At 48.1% G+C, this 27,833-nt stretch overlaps 1 protein-coding gene across 7 annotated transcripts in view; it reads right to left on the reverse strand.

The window, feature by feature from the left end:
• Positions 1–27,833, reverse strand: part of LOC140219018 (uncharacterized) — a 308,514-nt gene that overhangs the window by 20,945 nt on the left and 259,736 nt on the right. For all 7 annotated transcript variants that reach the window (XR_011895296.1, XM_072288860.1, XM_072288862.1 and 4 more), the window contains one exon: positions 1,372–1,606. Coding sequence is in view for 6 of the 7 variants with exons in the window: in XM_072288860.1 (XP_072144961.1) it covers positions 1,372–1,606 (235 nt within the window). In the remaining variant the exon portion in view is untranslated. The remainder of the gene's footprint in view (positions 1–1,371; positions 1,607–27,833) is intronic.

Genomic DNA, 27,833 nt, shown 5'->3' on the forward strand with positions numbered 1-27,833 from the left:
TGCCTCGGCCTGCCTGCCTGCCTGCCTCTGCCTGCCTGCCTGCCTGCCTGCCTGCCTGCCTGCCTGCCTGCCTGCCTGCCTCTGCCTGCCTGCCTGCCTGCCTCTGCCTGCCTCTGCCTGCCTCTGCCTGCCTGCCTGCCTGCCTGCCTGCCTGCCTGCCTGCCTGGCTGCCTGCCTGCCTGCCTGCCTGCCTCTGCCTGCCTCCCTGCCTGCCTCTGCCTGCCTCTGCCTGCCTCTGCCTGCCTCTGCCTGGCTCTGCCTGCCTCTGCCTGCCTCTGCCTGCCTCTGCGTGCACAGGCAACCCTTATCATGAATTCATAGAAGAAAAAAATGGGTTGGATCGCATACGGCAGACATTGCCAGCTTCTTGACTGGAAGCTTAACATCATCGTTGAAAATGAAGGTGCAAGATCAGTGCATTTTACCAATGCTGACACATGAGGCAGAGACTTCAAGACTGACAAAGAAGCTTGAGAACAAGATCTTTCATAGCGCAACTCTTCCCAACATATCCATCGGATAAGTTCCTAATAGCATTACTGTCGCCAACTATCTCTAATGCTTAGATGCACAGCAAAGTTTGATGAGATTGGCTATATTAGGGTATTTAAGGAACACTCCGGGCGCTGGTAGGCATCACGTTATTAGACAGAAAGAGAGCGGTTTGGATCAGAGAGCGAACGGATACAGCCGATATTCTAATTGACATTAAGCGAAAAGAAAATGGAGCTGGGCAGGTCATGTAATGCGCCGGATGTATAACCGTTGGGCCATTAAGGTTACAGAGTGGGCACCAAGAGAAGGGAAGCGCTGTCGAGGACGGCAGAAGACTAGGTGGGGCGATGAAATTATAAAATTTGCGGGCGCTAGTTGGAATCGGTTGGCGCAGGACAGGGGTAGTTGGTGATAGCGGCCTTCGTCCTGCAGTGGACACGAACTAGGACGATGATGATGATTATAAGCATCATCATTATCAATAATTACGCTCTACTTATCTTTAGATGACTAATACCTTTAATTTCACCAATCCTCTGAATGATGAATAACATCAATACGCCGCAGACTTATTCTATTTAAAATTTTGTTATATTTTCTATGTTTCAATAAAGAAATTATTTTTTTGTAAACTCGCCTGTGTGTTAATTTCTGCGGGCTTTAGATATCAGTGAGTGACATAAATTGGGCCCCGAGTTTGCCTTTTATGTCATTTGATAAATTAGTTTATTTGTCTCCTGCGCAGTGTTATTTGGTGTTTGTAGGTAACGAGTCAACTGGTGAACCTTCCTGCGGCAAATTGTAAGTGTTATATCTTTGACATAGGAAATAGTTAGCTTCATTTTTGATGTGCGTTTGCCAACAATGGCTACTTACTATGTAAAAACGTAGTGGCTTCACATTATTCATCAAAAAATAGACGCCTTCTATCGAAGTGCCTTTTCGGAATGGCGCAGATTGCATTTCTCTCATTGTTGATTTCCAAAATACAACTACAGTATTTTCCATAACATTCAGGCGAAAGGTGTAGACGGCCGACGTGTCGTTGCATTCTGGGAAATTCACCGCACTGTAAGACTGCTCGCTACTTTGACCTACACCAAAATGGACGCTGAAAAAAAGAATAATTTGGGATTAGTAGTGTGGAACTGCACGAAAGAGCGTAGTGGATTATAAGAGACGCCATACACAAGCACGTCCGACTGATTTATACAACGCTGTGTTTTGTAACGTGCACCAAATATGAGTAGGCTAACGTTCTTGCATTTCGCTTGCATCAAAATGTGGTCGGGGCCGCAATGAACCACACCCACGTTCTTAGTATGAACAGTGCGATGCCATAGCGACTATGCCGCCCTTCGGTATAAACAAAAGATTAACATTCTTTATTTTAAGTTTTGAGAAATCACTCGCCTGCTTAGAAACATTTCACCTGTTTAGAATAGCTGTGTGCATGCAGACTGAAAGTATTGCCTAAACCATGAGCTCATACTGTATTCCTTCAGTGTGTGCCGCCTGGTAACAGTTGCCTGTTTCTGGAAAACATAGACATTCTTGAAACACGCGTGTCATCACGAGTGTTTCAAGAATGTTTCTACGCATCAGGCGCGTCGGCTTTTTGTATACATGACTCATTGTAGATTACCACGTTACCGCTGCTTCGCGCATTTCTTCTGGAATGTACAACACTATTTGAGCAGCGCAGGCAACCTGATTAGAAAAGGTTCGGCGACCACATAGACCACATCAGATATAAAATTTTAGAAAGTTCGATACAGGAAGGCGTGTCTAGGGCTGAGAGATCATATCGTAACATTATATTTAACCAGTGAAAGGCGGCAGCATCAAAACGATAACTTTGTAATTACGCGGGCCAGCGCCCCCTCCACCTTCTTTTAACTAGCTTATTCCCGACGAGTAGTTGAAAATAGTACGAAAGCGCAGGACTAAAAGGACGCGTAGTAAAGAACACTATCTCAGCATCAAACAGCTATAATCCTGGAATCCTTAGGCGCGCGCACAAAAGCTAAAGCCATAGAGTTTCATATAATTATCACTATGGGGTAGTCTTGGGCCCCTCGGTTAATCCTCTTCCTTCTCGTTTATTACATAACGAGGGTCTCGAATCCTGCAACACTGATGCCTTCAGGTAGCATGTGTAGGTTTATTCACCAGCCGCCTTCAACCAAAAAGATCGCGTTCTCGTGACACCTGCGGCAGAAAAGACGTTCGACGTCCGCCGCCAAGGTCTGTGAGTGGTGGCGCTGGCTAACACTCCCATAGTTCTACTAGGAAACATAAATACTCAAGAAAGCGGACGGGGAAACGGCGCCCCGTGGTAGCGCAATTGGTAAAACATCGCACGCGAAATGCGAAGGTTGTGGGTTCGGTCCCCACCTGCGGCAAGTTGTTTTTTCATCCACTTTCATTTCCTATAATTCATCATTTCTTTATTTCATTTGTTAACCACAAGTTTTTTCCCCTATGTTGTCCTTGGTGTCAGTGATAGTTGGCTTCTTATGATATGAGCAATAAGAAAATCGGTTGTAAGCAAAGCATGACCACGTCTCATCTCTTGCGCCCGACGTCGATGTACTTTGCTTGCACGTAGGCAAGGATCTTGTTCAGGCGCTCCGTAAGACCATTTTTCTGCAGATAGTAGGAATTTGTCCTCCTGTGGCATCTTTGGCTGTATTGCAGACTGGGTTGGGTGAGTTCTGCTTTAAAGGCCGTTTCTGTGTCGGTGATCAGTACTTCTGGGGCACCTTGTCGCAGCAGGATGCTCTCGACAAAAAATTTTGCCACTTCGGCTGCGCTGCCTTTCGGTAGAGTTTTAGTATCAGTGAAGCGGGTGAGATAGTCCGTCGCCACGACGATCCACTTATTTCCGGATGTTGATGTCGGAAACGGTCCCAACAAATCCAACCCAATCTGCTTAAATGCTTGGCAAGGAGGTTGGATCGGCTGTAAATCCTGCTGACCTTGTCGGTTGTATTTTGAATCGCTGACAGTCTCGCATGTCTTGACGTAACGGGAGACGTCGGCTGTCATACGTGGCCAGTAATACCTTAAGTTTCCTGTATCCTCGACAGCGTCCTGTAAAATCCGAGGGCGTGCAGTACTTCTGGACGCAGCGCTGACGGAACAACATGTAGTTGGCGCGGACTGTTGAGAAGTTCTTTTTCGCGAGCAGGTTGTTTTGTAGCGTGAACGAAGACAATCCGCGCTTAACTGCCCTAGTGAAAAGGTCGGTGTTCCCCTCCAAATACTCGACGAGGCCTTTTAGCTCCGGGTCAGCTCGTTACTGTTTAGTGATGTCTTCCGCGCTTATTATTTCAAGGAAGGCTTCGTCGTCCTCGTCTTCTCGCGGCGGGGGATCGATGGGGGTGCGTGATAGGCAAGTTGGCTTAGAGCGTTTTCGTCTGGACTTGAAGATTATCGTGACGTCGTATTCTTGCAGTCTGAGGCTCCACCGCGCCAGCCGTCGAGAAGGGTCACTTAAGTTAGCTACCCAACACAACGCGTGATGGTCACTGACGACTTTCAATGGCCTTACATATAGGTGTGGGCGGAATATCGCTGTAGCCTAAATGAAGGCGCGGCATTCCTTTTCGGTCATAGAATAATTGCCCTCTGCTTTTGACAGCGACCGGCTGGCATAAAATATAACCCGTTCAAGTCCGTCTTTCCTCTGGACTACGACTGCACCGAGGCCTAGGCTATTGGCGTCAGTGTGGATTTCGGTATCGGCGTCCACGTCGAAGTGTGCAAGTACGGGCGGCGACTGCATACGTCGTTTGCGTTCTTGAAATACATCGGTCTGCGGCGTTTTCCACTTGAACTCGACGTCGCATTTCGTTAGATGAGTTAGCGGCTCCGCGATGCGTGAAAAGTCCTTGATGAAGCGCCTATAGTCTTGTCTTGCTTCTTGTCGATGGGCTGCAGGAACTTTGCTATGGCAGCTGTCTTCTGCGGGTCGGGGCGGATTCCCGATTTGCTGATGACGTGGCCTGGGAACAGAAGCTCATCGTAAGCGAAGCGGCACTTTTCCAGCTTCAGAGTGAGCCTTGATGATTTGATGGCCTCTAATACTGTCGCCAGCCGCCTAAGGTGATCATCCACATTTGTGGCATATACAATGGCGTCATCCTAGTAAACAAGACACGTCTGCCACTTCAATCCTGTTAACACCGTGTCCATGACACGCTGAAATGTTGCAGGCGCCGATCACAGTCCGAATGGCATGACCTTGAACTTGTAGAGGCCATCTGGTGCGATGAAGGCTGTCTTTTCGCTTTTTCTCTCGTCGACTTCTGTTTGACAATAGCCAGACTTGAGGTCCATCGTTGAGAAGTAGTCAGCGTTGCAGAGCAGATCCAATGTGTCGTCTATCCGTGGAAGGGGGTATACGTCCTTGTTCGCGATCTTGTTCAGACGACGATAATCGACGCAGAAACGTAGGGTCCCGTCATTTTTCTTTACCAGGACAACAGGGGATGCCCACGGGCTTTTCGACGGCTGGATGATGTCGTCCCGCAACATTTCGTCGACTTGTTGCCTAATAGCATCACGTTCTCACGTCGAAACTCCGTATGGGCGCTGGCGGAGTGGCTGAGCGCACTCTTCAGTTATTATGCGATGCTTTGAAACGGGCGTTTGTCGAATCCTCGATGACGTCGAAAAACACTTTTTGTATCATCGGAGAAGACTTCTGAGCTGTCGCTACTTAGTCATGGGGAGAGCTGGATTTGTGTCGAAGGCTGGTTCGAAAAGTATGGTCGTCAGGGTATATGCGGCAGAGTCCGAGAGGATAAAGGCATTGCTGGTTTTCACAATTTCATGGATGTACGCGATTCTCGTGCCTTTGTTGACGTGCTTGAACGCCTTGCTCATGCTGGTCAGCAACACCTTCGTTTTTCCTCATTGCAGTCCAGCGATCCCTCTTGCGACACAAATTTCACGGACGGGCAGTAGACGTTGGCCTACTTCGATGACGCCTTCTACGTCTGAAGGCTGTTTCACATGCTGCGACTGCAACGACGAAAATCGGTGCTGTCGCACGCGTCGCAATGCGATTTTTTGAGGGCTCATTTCACATGATTGCGATTTTAATAATGGGACTGGTGCGACGCCCAGGGTTGCTTACTGCCAGGCTTCGTGGCACACGCTGCATAATTCTTTTATTGTAGTGAATAAAACGTTTACACTATAATATTATTGACTTCTCTTGATTAGAAGATAATAATATGTACGTTTACTAATTTAAAAAAACGTTAGTTAAGATTTGTCTTGGGGTGCGCGACGGCGGTTTCTGTAGTTCAGTGCGACATCGCGCACGTAAACAGCTGTTCGCAGGTGGTTCAGCGCTGTGTTGTCTTGTCTACATTCTATGACCGTTTCGTTCTGCCTGCGCTACAACAATCTACAAGATGACCTATCGACAAGTTCATATAGCTACCCTCACCGTATATGCAGTATTCGGAATTCGGCTGCGACGAAGTTGTCGTGTCAGCCCAACAAGATCCTCGCGCTACCCGTGCTCGGCGTCAGCTTCTGGAGAAATGATGTGTGTATATTGCCCGTCATTGCGCATATGTGGTGCCTGCTCCTAGCCATATTCTTACGCCAAACGCAACAAGAAGCACCAACCCGAACGCCCGCGTGTGCCCCTGAACGAAGCCTCAAATGAACTGTGTGATTACGACGTGGAATGAAAATCGTGTTGTGAAATTCAACCTTAGCGCTAGCCTGGTTCGTCCATCGCCGTGCTTGCGCTGCGAATATATATATGGGAGCCCTCTCTAAATATTTCTAAAGGCGCAAAAGCCGACGCATCAAATGTTTCGAGCAGTTACCGTCACTTTTGTAGAAACCTGTACGTTGTAACATAGCATTCTAAAAGACACGCTTCTCGTCCACTTTGTTGTCCCGTGTCTCGCGCTGGTAGTATACTTGGAACTTCTAACAAGAAGACCATATCAATACGCGCTATTCCTAATGCAGGATCGTAGGCCCACGGCAGGCGCACTTGCCGTAGAATTTTTCAGCTTTCTGCTCAGCCTCGCAAGCCTCTCAAGGTTAGCCTTTGTGGAAATAAATATTATTATTATATTATTACTGTTATTAGATATTATAGTTTCTTCACTGTAATATATAGCAATCATCCAGATTTCTTAAGCTAGTCATGCATTTAACCTGTATTAGATCAACATTGTTACGACATGCTTATGGGAGTCATTTCAAATTAGATTGCTCAGCCAGAGAAAGTACAAATGCAAGCCTCAATGTTTATTCCAATTTGGTATTCCTAAACAGATTATATAGGCAGAATTTTATGCTTGCTTGCATTTCCTGCAATTCAATGTTCAGAGCTGGAAAAACTGATTCCTTTTCTAGCTGTCGAAAGGCTGCTTCAATGTCGATAGCAAGCTATAATTATTCATTTCGAAAGTGTGAAGCAATGACTCTATGTCTAAGCTTATCAATGCGTTTTTGTTCCACGCACAGAATGAATGCATGACGTGCTTATGTACTTATTTATTTATATACCTCGCAGGCTGCAAGGTTGGAGTATTATGCAAGGGGGAATAAAAACGTTGTTACAAAAGGAAGAAGGGCACAACATTAAGAAAAATACCAGCAAAAAAAGCAGTACCAATACATTGCACCAACTAGCCCAACGTGTTTTACTGGCACAACATTACACGATATTTAACAAACAATAACAGAAAAAGTTACTGCCCATGCACCCTGTAGAGACGGTGAACCAGCAAAGCTGAAATGTGCAGCCCCAGTGTTTATCACTGGGTTAATTCCAATGGTTTATTCAAGTCTTTCTATATTATTGGTTATGTCTGCATTTCTTAATGAGGTTATGCACATGTTTGGCTTGGGTTTATCACATTCTTTATTTGGAATGCCACACATTGCACTTTGCAAGATCACCATCATAGAAAGTGCAATGGAGTGGTTCATTGTGTTAATCCAGCGGGTCCATCAAAGTCTTTCTGAATTATGTTATGCACTTGTGTTTTGTAATGCGTTAATCATAATGTTTATGACTCAGTTATGCACTGTAGTTACGAAGTGACACACTGGGGCTGCACATTTCATTTAATTAAATACAGGGACACAATTTCGAACCTATTGGGAAGTCGGAGAGACTGCTGCACGCGCGCTCTGCTGCTAGAGAGAAACGACGTCACTATCTGTCTAGCCAATGGCCCACCACACCTTTGCTGTGATAATAATGACATCATGATCTTGTCTTAACCCCATCCCCCTCTGTGTCCCTTCCCTGCAATAATACGCAGATATAATGTATGTTTGAAATGCATAAGCATTTCTATGTCTACCCAACAAGAAATGTCCCCGTCCATCATGCAAGACGAATGCAATGGCTCATACCCCTACACTAGGGTTTTTGGGATCGGACCATGAGTGTTTCGCCTAGGCATATACAGCTTCACTGTAAAAAGAATGAACGCCTTTCTGCTAGAGACCAAGACAATCATGAGGTGTATTAACAAATGAAAGTTTATTGAACATGCCGAGTAAATGCTGTTCGACAAGCAATAAACCGAATTTACACAAAAAGCAGAAGCAAGATCTGATGTGTGTCCATACAGATCCCAACAGGAAACGCATCCATCTCTGTAAGTGTAACAGCGGCCATGCTGACACAAGATTCTCCCTGTGTATTTGCATCTACAGCATCCATAATTTCTCTAGGCAGCCGATCTACACAGAATGCTAGCTTCTTCCTCTACAATGCACTCTCCACATCTGAGCGTGCATTGTAGAGGAAGAAGCTAGCATTCTGTGCAGATCGGCTGCCTAGAGAAATTACGGAAGCTGTAACTCTAAAAATGCTGGGTTAATCTTGTCAGCACGGCCTCCGTTAGAAATGGATGCATTTCCTGTCAGGAAACGCACATTAATTTTTGCTTCTCCTTTTTGTGTATGTTCAGTCTATTGCTTGTCAGCGAGCATTTACTCGGTGTGTACATTAAACTTTTGGTTGTTAGATCATCTCGGTTTTCTTGTTTGTCCTATGTGTTCTCTGGTGCCATTTGCAGCCAGGCTATTCATTTTTTTTATAGACTGCAACAAGACACTTTAATGGCCCTCATGATACCTTATAAAATCTTTTATTTGGCCAATGTAGCAAGAATGTACAGTGTGAAGCAGTAAGAACGGGGTATGCTAACTTCTAATTAAAAGGTTTATTGTGAAAATGCAGTGATCTATAGAGGTTACCACAAAGTAGTACAGCAATAAAACCTGATAAAGACTAGTGCTTGATGAAACGAAACATAAAAGCAGGAAAGGGAGAATATATATATATATATATATATATATATATATATATATATACAAGTCCAGGGAAAAAAAAACATTGTGATCACCAAGTGTGCATGTGGCTACCTTCCAGGAAACTCATTTTTTTCCCAATGGCATGGAAGTGGAAGAATGTGCTTGCATAAGCAAGCTGTCAGTCTGTCTATTGGAATAACAACAGTATTTCTCGAAAGGTGCTGGCATGCAGGATTGGCAATTGTAATGATTTTTTCCTGAACTTGGAATTTTTCTCTATTTTCTTTCTGTAGCATATTTATTTATGTTTGGCTGCATCAAGCACCAATTTTTATCTATCCTTCAAAGATGTCTTTCTTTTTCTGGGGAAAACTCGGGGAAGGCAGGAGATGGAAATTCAAGACGATGAGCAACATGAGAACAAGGTGAAAGTAGGAGCCAACGTTTCCACACGTGGACCTTGAAGAAGACAAGTCCACTTGTCGAAACGTTGGCTCCTGCTTTCACCTTGTTCTCGTTTTGCTCATCGTCCTTTTTTTTTCTGGTAATTTATATAACTCGCCACATTTTTACAAATGAACCTCAGTTGAAAGTTAGTCCTCATCCATATCTAGTGTCATCCTGTTGATACTGCTTCATGCTATGCACTCTTGCAACACTTGTGTGTGTGTGTGTGTGTGTGTGTGTGTGTGTGTGTGTGTGTGTGTGTGTGTGCGTGCGTGCGTGCGTGCGTGCGTGCGTGCGTGCGTGCGTGCGTGCGCGTGCGTGCGTGCGTGCGTGTGCGTGCGTGCGTGCGTGCGTGCGTGCGTGCGTGCGTGCGTGTGCGTGCGTGCGTGCGTGCGTGCGTGCGTGCGTGCGTGCGTGCGTGTGTGTGTGTGTGTGTGTGTGTGTGTGTGTGTGTGTGTGTGTGTGTGTGTGTGTGTGTGTGTGTGTGTGTGTGTGTGTGTGTGTGTGTGTGTGTGTGTGTGTGTGTGCACACGCGTGGATTTGGATGTGAGATCGGGCCCTTGGGCAGAGGTATCATTCTTCTCCTGTGCAACCTTATGAATTCATTAACTATAGTGCAACAGAAATGCAATGTACAGGAACAAAGTGAACACACAGAGCGCTTCGTTCTTGTCTGCTGTGTATCTGTTGCACCTTAGTTAATAATGAATACACACAAACTCGTCCAGTTTTCAGTGAATATGTCGGGCTTATAAGCCCGCTTGTGTCCTGGAATATCTGCATGGCTATGTATCCCGTAATTTAATTTCTGGCCATGTGCTTGCAAGTCGCGTGTCAATCTCCTGAGTTTCCTGACAATCTTGTGTGATGTGCAGGCCCAGACTGTTTCTGGTGAATCCAAGCAGGGTGTTGTGCAGGGTGTAATCTGCACTACAAGTGCTGCTTTGATTGCTTTCAATTCAGCTTTTCTAGGTGTAGGATGACCTGGAATGGTACTCACTCATATGGGGTTTAAGTTTATGTAGTGTTATACTACTGTTACACTGCTATTGCCAGATCAGTGTACTATATGTGCCTTATGTTTGCTTGCATCTTCATGATTAGCAACCTCCTCTGTGTGTTTGGCAGTTGCATACAGTCTCCTGGCCTAATTGTTTGCCCCCATATTCCACGGTATGGGCCTGTTGTGTTTCAAGTTCAGGTACTCCCGAGGTTGTGTTTCTGAAGGGAGGGGTAGTCGTCTTTGCATCTCATATGCTAGCTGGCATAGTATCTTGGGACGAGGTTCCGAGCTCTTGAGACAAAGAATTTGTGCTTCAGGCTGCAACTCTACTCTGTCTAGGTGCTTGTTTGTTAGCTCTTTCTCATAGAGGTCTTCAAGCATGGTACAGTTGGAAAGACCTGTTATTACTACCCGATGCCTGTATTCGATGAGTTGTCTTTTTTGTGTGCTGCTGGTAATGCATACCGTACCACACCTTGGACACAAGCACAGCATCTGCGATTTTCTATAGTATCCACTCGTCCACCCCCATTATTTCGAGATTATTCTTTTCACCAGGTGTGGAAGTTGCGCCCAGGCATTGCATAATTGTTTCACCTACATGCTGGCTCTGCCGTCATGGGCTTACACTAGCTGAGGATTTGTGGATGTTGACTTGCGGGCATATTTGTCCAGCTATGTGGATCACAATGTGCAATCTGGGGTAGTTATTGATTCTAGTCTTTCTTTTTTTTCCAACGTCGATATGAGCTGACTTACCAGAAAGCGAGAGGCCAGACGGGCCAAGAAAGTCTGCAGTGTTGTCGAGGGCTTGTTGCATCATTCTTGATTTCTGTATAAGATAGCTTTCCCATAGACTGTAATACACCACAGGCTGTAGTGTTTCTTGTAGTATGCCTGTGTTGTTGGTGTGTGTGGGCCTAATGTACCTCCAACTCTCACCTGGAATTTTCTGTCTTTCAGAAAGTTACTGTTTAAGTGCTCTACCAGAAATGTTTTTGTTCATCGTTCCTCTTATTAGAGCAGCATGAGCTACTGCTGTTAAAAGCCTCTTCACTTTCTTCATTCTTTCATAAGCGGTATTACACAATGTCCTGCAATAAAGTTTCTGCTGCTTATGGCCCACTCATATCTGCCAGAAGGGCAGATATGAAGATTTTGAAGTGTAAGGGTTCAATAAAAGGTGAACTAAACCTAAGTACAAGAGCTTTTTTTCTCACCTACGACTCCCATCGAAATGCGACTTCCATGGCTGGCAAATCAACCCCTCGCCTTGTGTTAGCAGCAGATTGCTATAGCCACAGTGGCAGGTGAACAAATTGAAGAACAATATTTGTGTCTATAATTTTCTTTCTTCCCTATATGTAAGTAAAGTTTGGAATAAATTTGTCATTGCAAAAAAGCCCAGTTTGTGGTCTTTTATTGAATAAACAACATATTGTGTATAGTTGAAATGCAGAAATTTGTTCTAAAATCCTCGGGTGATGTATGTTATTGCAAGTAGCATGGTATTTCATTACTTATAAAGATAGTAATCGCAGCGGATATCGTTATATGGATTTACACACCAATATATGTGATCACAAACTTATTAGAAACTTGCTAGAAACATGTAAGGCATGAATGTTTCTGCACACTTGATCAGCTGTGAAAATGCAAGAACTGCTTGTACTGGCTGACTTCACTGCACAGTTTTGATTTACTTTTCTTCAGCGTGTCGTTTTATACTGGTTTATCCCCACAAGAACAAGCCGTTTGCCTGCTTTTCGCATTGTTGTACGAGTTCTACATAATTGTGCAGGAGGGTACGTCGTCACTTTGCCACTATAGCAAGCAATTTAATTAATCTACTAGCTGTACAGTTAATTACCTTGCAGAGCAAGTGTTCATACAGATGCAGTAAGGATACAAAGTCCGCAACATAGTCTGTTTATTGGTTTCTGTGCAGGAAAAGAAAAATCTCCAGAGAAGAGGTGCAACTTAACGTGCATGTAATATTTTATTCAAGCCACGGATTTAATGCTATCGTAGCAAATTCATTACGATAGCCTACACTTTTGCTCTGTCAAATTTAATAAGAGGCAATATAAGCTTTCAAGATGCATCGGGAAATTCATGCTTGAAAACCGACAAGAAAATGGAACTGAACGGTACCGCGTTCAGCGCAACGTTGAAACTTCGGGTACTTTGCTGTCTTGTCATTTGCCCTTGCCGAGGTTGAAATAATTCAAGCTCCTCCGTAAGCGCGATTTTACAAAAGAACATTGTGACGACCTCGTCGTCTGCTGGTGATCGAACACCTCCTAGCACTGACAACTAGCAAAGACGTACGAAGCAAACGTGAAAATGCACTTCATTTGTTGTGTAGCGTGTCAACAAACGCATAGCAATCGGAGAATGCAATCTGCGGTACAAGTTTTTTTATTCTCCCTTCGCGTACGTACCGAATTCGACGATCCACGTCTCCGCGTATTGCACTTGTCGTACGAGACGCCATTTTCCAAAACAAACCGGCGAAATAGCTCCGTTGACAGCTCTCGGCGCAATTTCGACGGAAAATCGCAGCGATCGGTGCGACGGTGCGACTGTGGGACCAACCGGTTGGTCGCAGCCGAAAATCGAGGGGTTGGCACTGCGACTGCGATTTTCATCGCAAACGACGGAAATCGCACTTCCGGTGCGACGAAAATCGCATCATGTGAAACAGGCTTGAGGGTGTTTTGGTGCCAACCGAAATAAGAATGCTGGAGCGTGGTAGGATGCTATCTTGATCTTCGAGCACCCTCAAGGAGTGGTGACTACAAGAGCTTTCCGACCGTAACCTTTATCTTCCGACAGCGTTCTCGATTTCGACTTCAGGTCGATGACGGCTCCGTGTTGGTTCAGGAAGTCGATGCCGAGAATGACGTCTCGTATACACTATTTGAGGATAACGAAGGTGGCAGGGTAAGTACGGCAATGAACGGTAATTCTTGCCGTGCAGATTCTAGTCGGCGTAATGCGGTGTCATCCAGCGGTCCGAATTTGAGGGCCCTCCCATGCAGTCTTAACCTTCTTCAACTGGGCGGCGATGTGCCCACTCATGACGGAGTAATCGGCCCCTGTGTCGAGTAAGGCGGTGACTGCGTGGCCGTCGAGAAGCACGTCGAGGTCGGTGGTTCTTTGTCTTGCGTTACAGTTAGGTCTTGGCGTCGGATCACGGCTGTATCGCGTTGACCTGTGACTGGTACGTGGCGTCGTCAATTCGTCTTTCGTGGGCGTATTGTTTGCTTCTACACTTCGTCTGGACGGCGGCGTGTCATTGTTATGTCGTCGAGATGGTCTCTTCGGCGTCCTCATCGGCGGTGAAGGATCTTCGTCAGTTCGACGAACAGCAACCGCACGTCCATTGGTTGCTGCATTTAGTTTTCCGGATATGGGCTCGCAGAGCGGCCCCGGGCTGGGCCAGTGTATGGACGGCACTGCGGCGACAGGTAATAGCCTGGTGATGGTAGCGGCCTGGTGAGGACAGTAGCGGCCTGGTCCACAGCTCCGCAATCTGTGGACGCGGCGAGTTGACGGCGAACCCTCTGAGTCCCGAATCGCGGTATGGGAAACGGCGGTACACATGGCCGGCTTCTCCGCTGTGATAACAGAGCGGGCGGTGTTCGGGGCTCGCCAATTTCTGTCGTCCTCGCGTAGGTGCGCTGGGCGACGGGTGGGCGTGCTGGCGACGGCGGCGGCGGACGACGGAATTGGGGCGTTACTGGGCCCTCGCGCGGTCGCGGAGGGGGACCTTGACAGCGTGCGACGGCGGCGTAGGTCATCGCTTCTGGCTGGGGCTGCGGTAATTGAGGTTCATCATCATCATCATCAGCCTGGTTACGCCCACTGCACGGCAAAGGCCTCTCTCATACTTCTCCAACAACCCCGGCCATGTACTAATTGTGGCGATGTCGTCCCTGCAAACTTCTTAACCTCATCCCCCCACCTAACTTTCTGCCGCCCCCTGATACGCTTCCCTTCCCTTGGAATCCAGTCCGTAACCCTTAATGATCATCGCTTACCTTCCCTCCTCATTACAGTCCTACCCATGCCCATTTCTTTTTCTTGATTTCATCTAAGATGTCATTAACTCACGTTTGTTCCCTCACCCAATATGCTCTTTTCTTATCCCTTAACGTTACACCCACCATTCTTTCCATAGCTGGTTGCGTTGTCCTCAATTCAAGTAGAACCCTTTTCGTAAGCCTCCAGGTTTCTGCCCCGTAGGTGAGTACTGGTAAGACACAGCTATTATACACTTTTCTCTTGAGGGATAATGGCAACCTGGTGTTCATGATCTGAGAATGCCTGCCAAATGCACCCCAGCCCATTCTTATTCTTCTGATTATTTCCGTCTCATGATCCGTATCCGCCGTCACTACTTGCCCTAAGTAGATGTATTTCCTTACCACTTCCAGTGCCTCGCTACCTATTGTAAATTGCTGTTCTCTTCCGAGACTGTTAAACATTACTTTAGTTTTCTGCAGATTAATTTTTAGAGCGACTCTTCTACTTTGCCTCTCCAGGTCACTGAGGATGCATTGCAATTAGTCCCCTGAGTTACTAAGCAAGGCAACATCATCAGCTAATCGCAAGTTACTAAGGTATTCTCCATCAACTTTTATCCCCCATTCTTCCCAATCCAGGTCTCTGAATACCTCCTGTAAACACACTGTGAATAGCATTGGAGAGATCGTATCTCCCTGCCTGACGCCTTTCTTTATTGGGATTTTGTTGCTTTCTTTATCGAGGACTACGGTGGCTGTGGAGCTGCTATTGATATCCTTTAGTATTTTTACATATGGCTCGGCTGCACCCTGGTTCCGCAATGCCTCCATGACTGCTGAGGTTTCGACAGAATCAAACGCTTTCTCGTAATCAATGAAAGGTATATATAAGGATTGGTTATATTCTGCACATTTCTCTATCACCTGATTGATAGTGTGAATATGGTCTATTGTTGAGTAGCCTTTACGAAATCCTGCCTGGTCCTTTGCTTGACAGAAGTCTAAGGTGTTCCTGATTCTATTTGCGATTACCTTAGTAAATGCTTTGTAGGCAACGGGCAGTAAGCTGATCGGTCTATATTTTTTCAAGTCTTTGGCGTCTCCTTTCTTATGGATTGGGATTATGTTAGCGTTCTTCAGAGATTTCGGTACGCTCGAGGTCATGAGGCATTGTGTATACAGGGTGGCCAGTTTCTCTAGAACAATCTGCCCACCATCCTTCAACAAATCTACTGTTACCTGATCGTCCCCAGCTGCCTTCCCCCTTTGCATAGCTCCCAAGGCTTTCTTTACTTCTTCTGCAGTTACCTGTAGGATTTAGAATTCCTCTAGACTATTCTCTCTTCCATTATCGTCGTGGGTGCCACTAGTACTGTATAAATCTCTACAGAACTCCTCAGCCACTTGAACTACCTTATCCATATTAGCAGAGTCCTTCCATTTCTTTCTGGTCACGAAACTGCCGCCTCAGTTTCATATAGAGCCAGCGCCCGCCGCTAGAGGCGCAACCGTCCATGAGAGGGCATGCGAACGCCGCTACCGCTGTGGTTGTGTGTCGGGCAGCCTCGGTATTCTAGCTTTCTCAACTTCCTCAACGGTCGCTTTAGTTTCACGTAACTATTTTAAAGATTGAATATGCTTAAATTACTGCCTCAGCACGTCTTCTGCCATGATATGAGCGCCCGGGACGAAAAAAAAGCGGCTCATAACATGGAGCTTGCGGCGGTCTCAGAAAAGAAAATCTGGGGATTTTAAGAGGCAGAACCGCGATACAATTATGAAGCACGCCGTAGTGGGGGACTAAGGATTAATTTTGACCACCTCGGATCCTTTAAAATGCAACTAAATTTAAATAAACGGGTGTTTTGCATTTCGCACCCGTCGAAATGCGTCCGCTGTACACGGTCGGGCAGTCTCGGTCAAGATTTCTTCATCGTCGCCGTTCGCCTCAACGGTTCGGTGGGCTCCGCTTTTTAATATTTGCCTAAAATTAAACATCGCGCATTCGCAACAAAGCGCCAGTGGTCCCACTTATCACCAGATGCGAACATATGGGCTGTTTCACCCCCGCTTGCTTGTAAGTAAGCGCCAACTCTGCACTGCGCATAGCGCCAGATTGTTCGCCGAGCACCAGCTGTTCACTTTCTGTTAAACTGTGACCGAGAAGGACTGTGACTGCGGGCAGTATCTTATAACGAGATCAAAAGATTGAAATTGTTATTGCAAAGGGCTGCTACCATGGAATACTTAATGACAAAAAAAAAAGGAAATTGGGCTGCCCTGTGCGCTTAAGATTTGTCTGCAAAGCGATGCCATTCCTGAATGAGATTTAGGTAGGATTAATGCAAGACAAACTTCGCTACTAAATGTCTTCGGTGTGGCTTCTAGCAACGGATTAAGGCGAACGTGAAGTGTTAGGAACGCAGTTGAAACTAGCTGTGTTAGGACCTTGCACAGTTGAAACAAGCTGTATTGTAATTAGGCAATTGCCTTAGCAAGCAGTCGTTTAGAAGCGTCAGTAAGCCCGGCACTTATTCACGCTGCTCGTGGTTCCGACGCAGGAACTACGAGACTAGGTATTTTGGTTCTTAATGCGCAACTATTTACAATATGTTACCGGTTCTGATATGTTATCATGGTCGAAAAATGAAAAAAAAAAACTTTATAATTCGATTAAGAAAAGAAATAAAATGTGTTGGTACAAAAACAACATACAAGCACGATCATTCATTTATCATGTAAAATAAGCGGAGCGAAATACAGACAGCACAGAGGCGCCCGGTTACGAATGGTCCACCCTTCACAATCCAAATTTGTTAAAAGCATGACACTGATATAATCAGCATAAAGAAATATCAAACGTGAGATATATGCATTGGGGGGCAGGAAACAAACACCAGCAAACGAATGGCAATAAATACAGAATGCATAATCGATTGTTTCTATAAACAAGAAAGTGTTAACCATAAGCATATCATAACACATGGCAAAACAACTCTCAAACGAACACAAGTAGCCACATCACAAATACAGCATTTTTTTTAAATGGCTTGTTACAGATTCCACTATTCTACTTCTTCAGCTGTTACTTGCAACACGTGTTTGGCATCGTTGTCCCTCCCCGCCACTTCAACTAAACAGCCCAGCACTCGACAAATAGCGTGGAGCATGCACAGAACGCACCCAATCCCTCGGCTCGCCTCGCACTGCGCACGCGTTTCGGTACGCGAACGATGCCCTCTGTGGCACAGTGGCACCGCGTGGCGGCACCTTTGGACCGCATATGAACCTCTCCCATAGCGTGATGGCGGAGTTTCGTGACCAGAAAAACATGGAAGGGCTCTGCTATTAGTAATGATATTGCCATCTTTGTCTCTTAACGCATACATCCGAATCTTGCCAATTCCTAGTTTTTCTTCACTTCTTTTAGGCTTCCTCCGTTCCTGAGAGCATATTCAATTCTATACATATTATACTTCCTTATGTCAGCTGTCTTACGCTTGATGAATAACTTCGAAAGTTCTGCCAGTTCTATTCTAGCTGTAGGGTTAGAGGCTTTCATACATTGAGGTTGCACCTCAGGAACTCCAAGCCATCGCTGAACCTCATCTTTTACGATGTCGGTGACTGAGGCCACTACAGGCTGCGATGAAGGCGAGGCGTTGCGCAGTTCTTTGCGCATATTGGCCTTGATGGCCTCTTGAAGGTCGTCAGAACCCAGTCCTTGGATGGTCCACTGCGGCGTGAACACCTGGCGGTGATATTGCCGGGTGCGTACTTGCAGAGCTTTCTCGAATATCGATAGCTCTGCAGAAAACTCAGGTATGGTCTTCGGCGCGTTGCGCATCAGCCCCGCGAAAAGTTATTGCTTGACGCCCCGCATCAGGAAGCGGATGTTTTTCTCCCGCGACAAGGATCTGAGAACGGCCATCCCTAACTTGGAGCACACTCCCATCCGCACAAACACCTTGCGTCAGCAGATGTGATAAGTTACTTTCTGCTATAACTTCACCTTCGCGCATTCCACCGCACATAAGTTCGACGCGGACACTGGCTCGTGGAATAAGCGTAACACTTTCCGCGGAAACACGAAGGCCATCGCCGTGTCGGTTGTCGTCGTAGCCGTCGATTGCGCGATCGGCTGGGAAAGTGACTACACCTCCCCGTAGTTCAATAACAGCGCAGCATTCTTGCAGAAAGACAACCCCGAGAATGACGTCACGGGGGCATTCGCGGAGGACAAGGCCGCTGGCCTCGAACGTCGATCTTTGAATCTGAACTCTAGTCGTGGAGGTTCCCAGCGGTGTAACGACGTGACCGCCAGTCGTCGAATCTGCGACCCATGCCAAGGAGTAATTACTTTCTTCAAACACATCGCCACCTTGCAGCATATAATTGAAAAGTCCACACCGGTATCCACTAAAGCGCTAACCGCGTAACCGTTGATCACCACTGGTATGTCGAGCGACAGCCGGTCATTCCATTCAGCGGCAGTTGACATCGGATCGATGCCCGTCCTTGTTGGCGTCGATCGGAGGTCTTCAGCGCGTCGAATGCCAGCGGCTTCGCCCCAAGAAGTCGCTGCAGTTAGTTTTATCGGCGAGGACTTGGCGATCGTGCGGTTAAATATCGATGAGGCGGCGGTGAAAATCACTTTGGTGACGGCGAGCGTGACTGTCGTCCGGTAGGCGGCGGCGTGCGCTATTGAGCCAGATAATGTTCAGTATCCTGGGGTCGTTGGCCAGATCGGGGTGGGGTCGAGTAGGCGGAAAAGCCTCGCAACCCGAAATCTCGGTATGGCGGTACAAATTATCTGCTCACAGCAGGGGAAGTACAGAGAACGGCGGTCTGGTTTGCGCCAAACATCCTACTTCCGAGGGGTCATCGTCGATCGTCCGCGTAATAACACCGCCTGCTCCGGCTGTACAACAAAATGAGGAGCGCCAGGCGGTAACGCTTGAGGCGCGCGTGGTTCTGTGATGAATTGTACCAGTTGGACGGGTGAAAACGCAGCCGGATGAGCGGCTTCAACAAACAGCGGGGGTGAGGAAGCAAGGAGTCTCAGGGCTTCTGTGTAGGTCGCACGGCGGTGTTCAGTCGGTGCAGGTGCAGTGTTAGCAAGAGGAAAGCTGGACCGGAGTGCTTTGTATACTCCACCTTGTACCTCATCGGCAATGGAGGTCACCGTAGCTTGTGAACTGCCGTAAATATTCTGCATTTCTTCCCGCACGATGGTGCGAATGAGTTCTCGGAGGTTGTCACTGTTGCTTCCGGTCGCTGTGGAAATATTGGAAGTGGTTGTTGCGTTCACTTGCCGCTCGCAGATGTTCGACCACTGATGAAGTATCTTCTCTTGCCTGAAGCTGTAAAGCTCCAGACAAAAATTTGGCGACAGTCTTCGTAGGGACCAGGGAAGAACTGCTCCTTGACTCCTCGTATCAGGTGACGAAACTTCTTGTCTGCGGTCATTCCAGGGTCATTCGGTTGCAGGAGGGGTTTATGGATGAGTGAGAAATACCCAGCAATTCCATAATTCCATCAGTCTGTCACGTGTCTCCAAAAAGGACTGGCGACGCTGAATGCGGACAGCCGGTTTCTGAAAAACAACGGCAACGGGATCAGGCTACCGAGTGAGCCGGAGGTTGCACGCGCACTTTTTCCTACTTGGACTGCCTGTCTCGTCTTTTCAACATACGACTGCAGGTGATATATATATATATATATATATATATATATATATATATATATATATATATAGCGCGGGGCACGCCTGCATGTATCCGAAGTTTCTGGAAAGTTATCGCTGCTTCTATCCGCTGTCTGTGGTCGCCGAACCTTGTGTTATCTGATTACATTAACTGATGCGAATGGTGTCGAACTTTGTGGAAGGCACGCAGGTCCCAAGGATTAGTCTGGAACATTCGACAAATGCTGTATAAAAGGCGACGCGCTTGACCCTCTGACCGGATTTTTGACGATCGCCGACCGTGTTCGCCGCTATCGTTGTGCTGTAAGTGTAGCCTCTTTTGCAGGGACAGGTTCGCCCAATAAAATTTAGTTTAGTCGTTCACAGTATTGCTACTGTGTCCTTCAACGTCACCACCACATGACAATATATATATATATATATATATATATATATATATATATATATATATATATATATATATATATATGTCTGTGTGTGTGTGTTTGTGTATCTTACTCTACATGGGATCACTGCAAGGCTTCTTCGCTGGGAGCGATCAAGCAGATAATGTAGCAACAGACCGCGCTCGTCCATCCCCTCCTAGATTGCAGTCATGTAGACTCTGCTTTATGACATCTTGTACTTCAGCCTAAATTTTCACTGTCAGGCCCGGCGTGATGAAAACAGTGACGTAATAATCACCGTGGCTTACTAGGGAGCCTCCCTCTTAGACCCTATGGCAGTCGGACAAGGTGGCATGGCGTCATTCATCAAAATCAACAGCCTGCAAATGTGGGTACCCCTGCTCTTCACGGCTCGATCGATGCGCTGCCAACATCCCGCGAATTCTTGAACACTGGTCCCCTTCCGAAGGGCTACAGCTTTCGCGCCTGCATAAGGCGCCTCAGCCTCGTTTTGGCCCCAGGTGACGTAATCGTACGCCAACTACAAAGAGTTGGTCACAACACAGGCTCCAAGTCGTGCTAGACGCTCGAAATTCAACAAAAATGCTCTGGTGCAAAGCCCGTTTCGGGTCATCAGAAGATGGAGTGTTTAACTTACCAAGTTCCTCGTTTTATTGGGATAACAGTCAAATGGACACCAGATGCGCATTTTTGCCGTGGCTGTGATGTTCCGTGTAAAGGACAAGGGTGATAGCACCGTCGCCGCGCGTCGTATGCTGTTTGTGCGAGTGAAAGAACGCGAGCGATGCCGGTGATCGCGGCTTAACTGGCACGCGAAAAGTAGGAAAGCGGGTAGGCAGCGCGTAATGAAGGGGGGCGGCATAGACTTTGCCAACAAATGCGTATTTGCACGGTCGCGGGCGCCGTATCGTGCAAGGGACCTGAAGACGGTTCGTACCTTTGTGCACGCTGTGTTCTCGCTGCCCCTGCGTTGAAGCCAATAAACCGCACGAAGGTCACTTCACTCGCTGCTGCTGCCGCGCTTGCTCACGCGAACGTTTTCATAGCGAGTGTCCGCGCTCATCGAATATGGTGGGTTCATGCTCGCTCGCGCACTGACACCTTGCTTGTCAGCTCACTTTGTAAGCGAGTGTTCCCAAGTTTATAATGCCGCTAAAAGTACTATGCTTAGCTCATATGGCTGTTTCTAATTTGCTACCGCAATCGACGCTTGGCCTTTCGGGTAAAACAGCGACTTTGTGAGCTTCTCGGCGTTACCTATTGCGTGATCTAGCGGCGGAAGCAAAATACTCCGATTTTATCACTCTTGATAATGATTGCTCCTGTCTTCGAAAAGCACGAATGCGGAAAAAGTGTATATATTGTTGGGGAGGGGGGGGGGGGGGGCATAAAGAGCTTTACCAACTTGGCCCCGTATCATTCACTCAACGCAAATCTAACGGCTTCAAAATGGCCGAGCTGCTTTTCGTTACCTGTGTCACCACTGCGGGTGCGACCAACGCGCCTCAAGTTGCCCCAAGATGTAACAACATTAGTTAAAATAATATTTAAGCCCAGGGAAAGCGTGGCAAAGATGTCCTTGTACGATTCAGTACACGCCAAGATAACTGCGCCACAACGCCCTCGCTGTTTCTGCGAAATGCATCATAACGCTTCGTGTCGTGCCGCAAGCCTAAGTTGCTTGAAATCCAGCGAGGATTGTCAAACAAAATTTACCACCTTCGCGTAGTTCAATAGCGCAGTGGTGCCACGCTGAATTGCAGAAGGAACGCCAGAAAAGGTAGAGAGCCTAAGAAACGCGGCTACATGTGAAAAAAAATGGAAGAAAGATGGATCACAGAACGCGCAGACGCTCACATGCGCAGCGGCCTGGCTCGCTTCCGCGGCTTGTCTGGTGCATGGCGCACTGACCTATGCAGCTGCGGCGCCTGGAGCGTACCATTGGCTTGTTGCTAGGTAACGCAAGAAAAGTAAGTTGCCAACTGTAATTTCATGCATACGCAAAACGTTTTTACTTTTAGCGTGCAAGAACAAAAAAGGCTTCTCTGTTAACTTCACGCGCTTTTTTCTTCCGATTCTCGGGTCAGCTGACGGCTGGAATCAATATTGCGTCACGTAATTCGTGTTGCGAATTTTCGCCGAGTGTCTGTCCTTGTTAAATTCCTTTCTCTGTGTGCGGTCAGCCGTTAAATTGGAAGTTTCGTCGATGCCCTCGTGGCGAATGCTCACGCCGGCGGAGCAGGTCTTCATCGACCGTCGCACCTCGTGTTAATCCCAGTTGTGCTGTCGATGGCTGCGGACGAGCGCGCGCCCTGCTCTAAGAATTATGGCCACTGCGCAAGCCTGCGGATTGACGGTTTTTCCTCATCGCACTCTTGGAGTGGCTCTCCCGCACCTGATAACATAGGCCAAGGAGTTGCTCAGTGCAGTCATCACCTCGGCGGTCAGTCCCTGCGGACGCTTTCCCTTGGCATGCTGCCTTCCTTGGCCAAGATTGTGGCGTTGCGGCCCTTGCCGTATGCCTATCGCAGCCGGACAAGCCTCAGAAAAGAACTGAGCGGTGGCTCAGATGGCAGGTGTGGTAATAACTTTTATTTCATGGCAGCAGTCTACATATTGTTACACACGAGGTGTTTAACGCAGAACCAGATGAATCTGGTTGATAGGCGCGGTTGTTGAAGAGCGGTCTCGCGGCAGCTTGGCCAACGTCGTTCTCTTCTTTCTCCTCGTTGTCTCCGCGGCAGGCGTGGTTCATGACAGCTTGTGACATTTCCCCGCTGGCAGACGAAGCCCGCCGGGCGAGTCAGTCATCTCGTGGGTTGTAACGCCTCAGACGCGCGACGTGCGTCACTTCAGCCTTGGCCGAGCGTCGTCCACTGCTCGTGACACGCGCAGTGCGGTAGTTTACTTCGCTGAGGCGCTCCAGAATAACGTAAGGGCCGACGTAGTGGGCGAGAAACTTCTGGCACAAGCCACGCTTCCGCAACGGCGTCCAGAGCCACACAAGGTCCCCAGGATCGAAGGAAACGTGGCGGTGACGCCCGTCATAGCGGATCTTGGACCGGTCCTGCGATGCTAGGGTGCGTAGCCTAGCGAAGCGTCGCGCTTCTTCTGCTCGACATAGGATCTGATCAATTGATTCGTTGTCATGAGCGAAGTAGGGAAATATGGTGTCGAGGGTGTAGCGCGGCGGACGAGCATACAGAAGGAAAAATGGTGAGTAACCAGTGGTTTCGTGTCTCGCGGTATTGAAGGCATAGGTAATGAAAGGCAAGATACTGTCCCAATTCTTGTGTGCTGAATCGACGTACATGGATAGCATGTTGGCAAGCGTTCTGTTTGTGCGCTCGACCAGACCATTAGTTTGTGGATGGTAGGGCGTAGAATGGCGGAAGCTACATGAACACAGACGAAGGGTTTCTTCAACCACGTCCGCGGTAAACTGTCGCCCACGATCGCTGATTACTATGCGAGGAGGTCCATGTCGGAGTATAACGTTAGCCAGCAAGAAGATAGAAACTTCTGTAGCTGTGGCCGATGGCAATGCGGCGGTCTCACAATAGCGGGTCAGGTGATCTACGCAAACGATAACCCAACGATTACCCTTGGAGGATCGCGGGAAAGGGCCCAGAAGATCTATACCAACTTGCTCAAAGGGGACGCTAGAAGGGGGAACTGGCTGAAGCAGGCCATGTGGCGCTTGTGGCGGACGCTTGTAGCGCTGGCATTGAGAGCAGCTGGCGACGTACCGTTCGATATCTTTCCGCATCTTAGGCCAGTAAAAACGTTCTTGAGCCCGGTAGAGTGTACGTGTGGAACCAAGATGACCGGAAGTTGGGTCATCGTGCATGGCGTGTAATACTTGGTGGCGAAGGTTCTTGGGGACAACTAAAAGGTAGCGTGCACCGGTGGTCGAGTAGCTCTTCTTATACAGCGCGCCACCATCACGTAGGCGAAAGCGACTGCCTGCAGGTGACTCCTGTGCTGCCGCGAAGAGCGGTTGTAAGCTCTCGTCCTTGTGCTGCTCGGATATGACGGTACGCATATCCGGACATTCCGGGGACACAAAAGCGATGTATTCATCAAATTTGTCCGCATCACATTCAGTTGTTTGAAGTGGCATCCGAGAGAGACAATCAGCGTCAGCATGTCGCCGGCCACTTTTGTAGCAAATAACGAAATCGTATTCCTGTAGACGGAGGGCCCAGCGCGCTAGTCGTTCTGAGGGATCCCGCAGATTCACAAGCCAGCATAGCGAATGATGATCTGTTATCACAGTGAAGGGGTGCCCATAGAGATACGAACGAAACCGTTGCACGGCGAAGATGACCGCCAGACACTCTTGTTCGGTGACTGTGTAGTTGCGCTCGGAGCGGCTCAAGGACCGGCTAGCGTAAGAGATCACGTGCTCACTGTCGTCAACACGCTGAACTAGCACAGCACCGATGCCTACGCCACTGGCATCGGTGTGAATTTCAGTTGGTGATGAAGGATCAAAGTGCCGAAGAATTGGTTGGGATGTCAACAGGAACTTGAGCTGGCGAAACGATGAGTCGCAATCTGCAGTCCACTCAAAGGGAACGCCTTTTTGGAGAAGGCGTGTAAGGGGATGAGCCATGTCAGCAAACCGGGGAATGAATCGGCGAAAATAGGAGCACAAGCCCAAGAAACTTCTTAACTGCTTGACAGAGTTGGGTACTCTAAATGCTTCTACGGCCGCAGTCTTTTGTGGATCTGGTCGGATGCCTTCTTTAGCGACGAGATGGCCTAGCACAAGAGTTTGTCGTTCCCCAAAACGGCATTTTTTTTAATTGAGCACGAGGCCCGCTTTCTCCAAGCAGTTCAAGACCAAATCCAAACGTTTGTTGTGCTCACTAAACGTTCGCCCGAAGATCACAACGTCGTCTAAGTAGCACATGCAAACTTCCCATTTTAAGCCGCGTAATATCGTGTCCATGAACCTTTCGAACGTTGCAGGTGCGTTACACAACCCGAAAGGCATCACGTTAAACTCGAATAGTCCGTCGGGTGTTACAAATGCTGTCTTTTCTCTGTCGTCCTTGTGTATAGGAATTTGCCAGTAACCTGACCGTAAATCGATTGAGGAAAAGTAAGATGCCGCAAAGAGACAGTCGATGGCGTCGTCAATTCGTGGGAGCGGATATACATCTTTCTTAGTGACGACGTTTAGGCGACGGTAATCAACACAGAACCGCCACGTACCGTCTTTCTTCTTCACCAATATCACGGGTGCTGCCCAAGGACTAGATGATTCTCGAATGACGCCTTTGCATAGCATTTCTTGGACCTGATCACTGATTATCTTGCGTTCTGACGGAGATACACGATAGGGTTTTTGTCGGATTGGCTGGGCGGCTTCTGTGTTGATGCGGTGACGAGTTCTGGACGCAGGAATTGATGGCGGGCCCTCGTGCTGCGCAAAGTCGAATACCGAGGTATGTTTCGTAAGCAGGGCCATCAAAACTCGACGCTCGTGATCGCTGAGTGACTTGTCAATCATGGAAAGTATCTTCGAGCTCCCGGGGCTCGAGACACTGGTTGCTCCTCCATCGGGGAGCTCTGTAAGTACTGCCACCGATACGGGCGAGTCTTCCTGAAACGTGGCAATCTTTAGGCCTTGAGGTAGCACTGCCGCTTCAGTGGAACAGTTTAGCGCCCACAGCCCCGCGCATCCATTGGTCACTGAGACTACGCAGTGCGGAACTAACACGTTTTTCTTGAGGCAGTTCCGATGTACAGGTTCCACTGCAGCGTCGAACGGGATAGGAGCCGGAGATGAACAGGCGACGGCAACACGCATCGCGGATAAGGCGGGCACAACTGTATCCTCAGACACGCACAGCACACTCTCCGGGCAAGCTTCACCTTCAAAGAGCACAGGTGAAACACTGGTGTCGACACTGAGTTCTCCCGTCCGGCAGTCAACATTCGCACCACACAATTGCAAAAAGTCAATCCCCAGAATCACGTCATGCGAGGAGCGAGGAAGAACAGTAAACTCTGCATTAAAAACTTTCCCACCCAATGACACATCCACGTTACACACACCAACCGGGTATAATGATTCACCACTGACTCCACGGAAACTTGTGCACTGGTCCCAACGAAACATAACCTTGCGTCCCAGAAGGCCTTTAAACCCCACGCTCATGACCGAGACAGTTGCTCCCGTGTCGACTAAAGCCATTGTAGAGACCCCATCAATCAGTACATGAACCTTATTCTTTAGCATGAAAATAGTTGGAGGCAGTTGAGTCGGCAGCACACATTTTCCAGCGACCTCACCTCCATCGGCCGCGCTGGCTAGTTTCCCGGCGGGGGCGACACGAAACGGCGCCGAGGCGATGGTGACGTGAATCGCGGCCGAGGGGATGGTGATCGAGAGGCTCGGAAGGCTGGTGGTGGCGTCAGAGTACGGTCGGAGGCAGGGGAGCGGTAGCGGTTCCGGGTTCTTTCTTCTCCAAGGTAGGTCTCCTGGGCGCTGCATCGGTCCTCTCGAAAGTGGCTTCCTGAAGTGGAGTCTCCTGGCCACTGAGTGCGCAGTGTACGACCGCTAGACCGCATAGTGGGCGCTGACGATCCGTAGTTCGATGCTCGGCGTCGGCTACAGTACCTAGCTATATGGCCAGGCATGCCGCAGCAGTAACACACTGGCGAAGGGCGAACTTCAGAATGCGGGTTGAAGTATTCTGCCGAAGACATCGGTTGAGGGTAACGAGGCTCTTCCCCTTGAAAGTCGTAGGTAGCGGCGAGTCTTCGTGGACGAAAGTTGCGTGGGCGTGGATCAAAACGTTGAGGGGGCGAATCATTGCGTGGTGGTTCGGTCGTAATGTAATGCGGTTCGTCTCTGGAGCCGTTAAGATCCGCGACGTTCACCGAGTAGCCGAAGGGGGTTCCCAAAGAGTGTCTCGGAAAACGGAGGAGCTGTAACGTGGCGCCGCATAACGTGCCTGTTCGTCATGTCGCTGTAGCTCCTCGCGGACTATCTGGCGGATGGCGGACGATAGGTCTGGGAGCGGAGGACTCGTGTCAACACTTGCTACAGTTGTTACATTGGCCAGCCGTCCAAACTTTGGTGTAATTCGGCGAGTCTTCAGCGCCTCGAACGTACGGCAGTGCCGTATCAGTTCTGATACAGTGTGCAAGTTCTCTTTACCAATGAGGAAGTTGTACACGTCTTCCGCTATTCCTTTTACCACGTGTCCCACTTTATCTTCCTCTGTCATGTGAGGGTTCACGGTTCGGCACAGCTTCAAAATTTCTTCGATATAGGTAGTGCAAGTCTCGCCGGGTACCTGAGCTCTCTGGGCTAATGTGAGTTCCGCACGTTTCCTCTTTGCGTCCGAGTCACCGAAACACTTTTTGATCTCCTCAACGAAGCGTGTCCATGTAGTTAGCATGTCCGC

Source organism: Dermacentor andersoni, chromosome 6, assembly GCF_023375885.2.
Source record: "Dermacentor andersoni chromosome 6, qqDerAnde1_hic_scaffold, whole genome shotgun sequence".
In the NCBI taxonomy this organism is placed as follows: Eukaryota; Metazoa; Arthropoda; class Arachnida; order Ixodida; family Ixodidae; genus Dermacentor; species Dermacentor andersoni.